The 5,875-nt window shown below is 39.0% G+C and overlaps 1 protein-coding gene across 1 annotated transcript; it reads left to right on the top strand.

The window, feature by feature from the left end:
* Positions 1-1,903: 1,903 nt before the first annotated feature.
* Positions 1,904-4,829, top strand: LOC115326338 (cadherin-related family member 5-like). Its single transcript, XM_042293207.1, has 13 exons — positions 1,904-2,008; positions 2,061-2,123; positions 2,206-2,253; positions 2,306-2,368; positions 2,848-2,942; positions 3,097-3,156; positions 3,334-3,393; positions 3,569-3,628; positions 3,813-3,872; positions 4,047-4,106; positions 4,282-4,341; positions 4,522-4,616; positions 4,766-4,829. Exons 1-13 carry the CDS (start codon positions 1,942-1,944, stop codon positions 4,827-4,829), a joined length of 855 nt encoding a protein of 284 aa, XP_042149141.1. The 5' UTR covers positions 1,904-1,941.
* Positions 4,830-5,875: the final 1,046 nt, after the last annotated feature.

Raw genomic sequence — 5,875 nt, 5'->3', positions numbered from 1 at the left:
TTGCATCGAAGCAGACGCCCAGTGGATGTCATGTGACACATTTTGTCCGCGAAAAAAGTACATGCTCAGTGGTCAGAACTGCTCACGTGACACATGGGCGCACTGACTCAAGGGAAAAGAGCGCGAGATTCATTTCACTTCCCGCCTCAGTCGTCTGCTATAGACGTGCTCTAGCTGAGCTTAGCAATTGCCTTTGCTGGAGCACTTGCTATGCCGAGCTGCTGTGTGACAGGTTGTCATTCACGTTCGTCGTCACAGGAAAAGGTCTCGTACCACACGTGAGTTATTTCTCTTTGCGTAACGAGATTTCATTGACGCTATAGATTCCACACTATACTTCGTCTCTAGCCCGGACGCGCGCGGTTTCCTTTCCCGTGCAATGTAAAACACCCACTCTTTGGTCATTTAGGCATCCCCTAACCACAGTATGTCGTGTATTGTATTATCAAAATGGATATTTGTTTTAGCCTAAATCAAAACCTGCGATTTTACCCAGTTAGACTAGTATACATATGTATACATTGCAACACGCATATGTGACTATCTTGAACACGCAATAATTATTGCAAAATTATGAACATCGGGCCGCGTACTGTACCTTTTCGGTCCACTCAGCTACCTTCTGGAAATAGGAAGGTTCGATTGGCACATTGTTTCCTTAAAAGACAAACCGTATAGTGTACAAATAATATAATCTTCCTGAAATTTCTTTATTGCCAAAAAACGAATTAAATACATTAGGCATCATTATGCATAGCCCCTAATTTCGACAACTACAAGGTGTGAATCATAAAAAAAAATTCTGATATGCTACATGCAATTTTATTCACTGCTTTGCTTCAAACGCCTTTATTTTGAAACCTTATGTATGGGCGCTCTAGGCACACTGCTGTAAGGCAGGCACGTAGCCAGGGGGGAGGCCCATGGAGCCTGGCCACCCCCCCCCCCCCTAAAATCTTTCATTTTGCTGGGACCTCCTCTCCCCCCTCACCCTCATACAGCATTTTGTCATGGGCGCCCCCCCCCCCCTTCCCCCGAAACAAAATCCTGGCTACGTGCCTGCTGTAAGGTCATATATTGGATCGTCTATATTTACCACCATTTGAAATTCAATGACAGCAGAATTAGGGAGATGTAAGCTATAAGCATACTGGGCCATAACTAAAAAAAGGATAGTGCCATCAAGGTTTGCAAAGTTATACATTTATTCTTAGCAATAAGGCAGCATACTATATCTGTGACACCAGAATATGAGAGAAAAAGTTTGTCATCAATCCTAAACAGAATGTTAAAAATGCATAAGATGGTGGACCGCTGCTCACGCAAAGATGATTTAGTGACAACTAATAATGTTTTACAGCTTTCCAAGAAATCCACAACTTCGAGCTTAATGGGTCAAGACTTTAGGGAAAGAGGATGGCTGGGAACCACCAAAAGACGGCAGGGTGTGTTCTGAGCATTTTCACCCTAATAGCCTGGACCATACCTCGAAAGGATGCGCTCGTCTACGTCAACATGCAGTTCCATCATTTTTTTTTTGCATCAGGTACATATTCAGCACAGAAAGAAACAAAGATAATAGTTAACATTATTAATATATGATTCGAAAGATTACTTGGAAAACTTATATATTTCATGTTTTTATAAAAAAGAGTGTATGGTGAAAACAAAGAAATTTCGTAGTCATATTGGAGCATTAATTGCAGTGGTTGATTGTTTTGGTGGCACAGATGATGGCCAATTGAATAAGACGTTCACTAGTTCAATTTACCAAATGCTTACCATTCATTAGACAGTCAACAGCTTAATTTGCATTAATTTCTTTAGGAACCCTCCCATCTTCTGGCCGTGCAGTCCCCAGTGGAGCAAGGTTTCGAGGTGACTACTTTGGCGAGATCAACCCTCAGAGCATACTTTTCTCCTTAGGTCAGGCTACACATAATGTGTATGTTTCTTGTAGGAGCAAACCGCAACAGACCAGGTCACCGCTGCCGAGGAGGGACCACAGGTAACTGTGTCGCATAGGCCAAACAAAGCTCAGCTGATAGAAACCCTTACAGGAACCTGCCCAGCCACTGGCCGTGCAGTTCATTCTGCAGGCTCCAATGGAGCAAGGTTTCGAGGTGACTACTTTGGCTAGATCAACCCTCAGAGCATACTTTTCTCTTTAGATCAGGCTACACATAATGTGTATGTTTCTTGTAGGACCAAACTGCAACAGACCAGGTCACCGCTGCCGAGGAGGGACCACAGGTAACTGCGTCGCATAGGCCAAACAAAGCTCAGCTGATAGAAACCCTTACAGGAACCTGCCCAGCCACTGGCCGTGCAGTTCATTCTGCAGGCTCCAATGGAGCAAGGTTTCGAGGTGAGTACTTTGGCTAGGTGAACCCTCAGTGCGTACATCTCTGTAGACCAGGCTACACCATAATATGTATGTTGGATGTAGGTTGAGACTAAGCTAAACATTTTCACAAAACAAGTGACTTGCCCAGGGACAACAGGCTAATACTAACAAAGGGACATGACAAAGTAATGTATGACTTGTTCACAATCTAGATTGGAGGTTATTATTTTCCTGTCTAGCCTTGCATGTCGTTGCATACAGATATTTTCCTTGAGGAAATAAATTACTTAGAATTAAAATTATTTATTTCAAACTATATATGTATACCAGATTTTTTGGCATTAGAAATTGAAACATTTATGTAGAGAGCAAATTTATATACCGAGTAGACTTTAACACAATAAAATAAGTATGTTATTATTATCTAGATATCATGCATAGAAAATAATGTACAATAATCGTTCACTGTTTCTTTTTGTTTTTTGTTTTTCACTTTCTAGACACCAGGGACAAGCCGTGTCTTCGTGCCTCAACCCTCAACAAGTCACTAAATTCCATTGGTAAGAAACTTGGGATGATCAAAAATGTTTCAGAGGTGACCCAGCAATATAAAACAAATTACACCAAAATTTACTCAACAAAATCAACATTTTAACCCAAAATAAATTGTGTCTCTGATCTTTTCATTTCTTGTCATATCACAATAATCGTTCACTGTTTCTTTTTGTTTTTTGTTTTTCACTTTCTAGACACCAGGGACAAGCCGTGTCTTTGTGCCTCAACCCTCAACAAGTCACGAAATCCCAGTAGTAAGAAACTTGGGATGCTCAAAAATGTTTCAGAGGTGACCCAGCAATATAAAACAAAATACACCAAAATTTACTCAACAAAATCAACATTTTAACCCAAAATAAATTGTGTCTCTGATCTTTTCATTTCTTGTCATATCACAATAATCGTTCACTGTTTTTTTTTTCACTTTCTAGACACCAGGGACAAGCCGTGTCTTCGTGCCTCAACCCTCAACAAGTCACGAAATCCCAGTGGTAAGAAACTTAGGATGCTCAAAAATGTTTCAGAGGTGACCCAGCATTATAAAACAAATTACACCAAAATTTACTCAACAAAATCAACATTTTAACCCAAAATAAATTGTGTCTGGTCTTTTCATTTCTTGTCATATCACAATAATCGTTCACTGTTTTTTTTTTCACTTTCTAGACACCAGGGACAAGCCGTGTCTTCGTGCCTCAACCCTCAACAAGTCACGAAATCCCAGTGGTAGGAAACTTGGGATGCTCAAAAATGTTTCAGAGGTGACCCAGCATTATAAAACAAATTACACCAAAATTTACTCAACAAAATCAACATTTTAACCCAAAATAAATTGTGTCTGGTCTTTTCATTTCTTGTCTTATCACAATAATCGTTCACTGTTTTTTTGTTTGTTTGTTTCACTTTCTAGACACCAGGGACAAGCCGTGTCTTCGTGCCTCAACCCTCAACAAGTTACGAAATCCCAGTGGTAAGAAACTTGGGATGCTCAAAAATGTTTCGGGGGTGACCCAGCATTATAAAACAAATTACACCAAAATTTACTCAACAAAATCAACATTTTAACCCAAAATAAATTGTGTCTGGTCTTTTCATTTCTTGTCATATCACAATAATCGTTCACTGTTTTTTTTTCACTTTCTAGACACCAGGGACAAGCCGTGTCTTCGTGCCTCAACCCTCAACAAGTCACGAAATCCCAGTGGTAAGAAACTTGGGATGATCAAAAATGTTTCAGAGGTGACCCAGCATTATAAAACAAATTACACCAAAATTTACTCAACAAAATCAACATTTTAACCCAAAATAAATTGTGTCTGGTCTTTTCATTTCTTGTCATATCACAATAATCGTTCACTGTTTTTTTTTTCACTTTCTAGACACCAGGGACAAGCCGTGTCTTCGTGCCTCAACCCTCAACAAGTCACGAAATCCCAGTGGTAAGAAACTTGGGATGCTCAAAAATGTTTCAGAGGTGACCCAGCATTATAAAACAATTTACACCAAAATTTACTCAACAAAATCAACATTTTAACCCAAAATAAATTGTGTCTCCGATCTTTTCATTTCTTGTCATATCACAAAAATCGTTCACTGTTTTTTTTTCTTTCACTTTCTAGACACCAGGGACAAGCCGTGTCTTCGTGCCTCAACCCTCAACAAGTCACGAAATCCCAGTTGTAAGAAACTTGGGATGCTCAAAAATGTTTCAGAGGTGACCCAGCATTATAAAACAAATTACACCAAAATTTACTCAACAAAATCAACATTTTAACCCAAAATAAATTGTGTCTAGTCTTTTCATTTCTTGTCTTATCACAATAATCGTTCACTGTTTTTTTGTTTGTTTGTTTCACTTTCTAGACACCAGGGACAAGCCGTGTCTTCGTGCCTCAACCCTCAACAAGTTACGAAATCCCTGTGGTAAGAAACTTGGGACGCTCAAAAATGTTTCAGAGGTGACCCAGCATTATAAAACAAATTACACCAAAATTTACTCAACAAAATCAACATTTTAACCCAAAATAAATTGTGTCTGGTCTTTTCATATCTTGTCTTATCACAATAATCGTTTACTGTTTTTTTGTTTGTTTGTTTCACTTTCTAGACACCAGGGACAAGCCGTGTCTTCGTGCCTCAACCCTCAACAAGTTACGAAATCCCTGTGGTAAGAAACTTGGGACGCTCAAAAATGTTTCAGAGGTGACCCAGCATTATAAAACAAATTACACCAAAATTTACTCAACAAAATCAACATTTTAACCCAAAATAAATTGTGTCTGGTCTTTTCATATCTTGTCTTATCACAATAATCGTTTACTGTTTTTTTGTTTGTTTGTTTCACTTTCTAGACACCAGGGACAAGCCGTGTCTTCGTGCCTCAACCCTCAACAAGTTACGAAATCCCTGTGGTAAGAAACTTGGGACGCTCAAAAATGTTTCAGAGGTGACCCAGCATTATAAAACAAATTACACCAAAATTTACTCAACAAAAGCAACATTTTAACCCAAAATAAATTGTGTCTGGTCTTTTCATATCTTGTCTTATCACAATAATCGTTTACTGTTTTTTTGTTTGTTTGTTTCACTTTCTAGACACCAGGGACAAGCCGTGTCTTCGTGCCTCAACCCTCAACAAGTTACGAAATCCCTGTGGTAAGAAACTTGGGACGCTCAAAAATGTTTCAGAGGTGACCCAGCATTATAAAACAAATTACACCAAAATTTACTCAACAAAATCAACATTTTAACCCAAAATAAATTGTGTCTGGTCTTTTCATTTCTTGTCATATCACAATAATCGTTCACTGTTTTTTTTTTCACTTTCTAGACACCAGGGACAAGCCGTGTCTTCGTGCCTCAACCCTCAACAAGTCACGAAATCCCAGTGGTAAGAAACTTGGGATGCTCAAAAATGTTTCAGAGGTGACCCAGCATTATAAAACAATTTACACCAAAATTTACTCAACAAAA

Source organism: Ixodes scapularis, unplaced genomic scaffold, assembly GCF_016920785.2.
Source record: "Ixodes scapularis isolate PalLabHiFi unplaced genomic scaffold, ASM1692078v2 PGA_scaffold0__279_contigs__length_252992795, whole genome shotgun sequence".
Taxonomy (NCBI): Eukaryota; Metazoa; Arthropoda; class Arachnida; order Ixodida; family Ixodidae; genus Ixodes; species Ixodes scapularis.
Note: the sequence above shows the minus strand (reverse complement) of the source record. Positions and strands in the feature narration are given on the sequence as shown.

What these genes read in the sequence shown, in the direction of transcription:
- LOC115326338 (XM_042293207.1), top strand. Translation starts at nt 1,942, where the DNA reads ATGTGTATGTTTCTTGTAGGAGCAAACCGCAACAGACCAGGTCACCGC. An exon ending in TGATCAAAAATGTTTCAGAG is followed by an intron (nt 2,943 to 3,096) that starts GTGACCCAGCAA and finishes TTCACTTTCTAG; the next exon opens with ACACCAGGGACAAGCCGTGT. An exon ending in CAAGTCACGAAATCCCAGTG is followed by an intron (nt 4,342 to 4,521) that starts GTAAGAAACTTG and finishes TTCACTTTCTAG; the next exon opens with ACACCAGGGACAAGCCGTGT.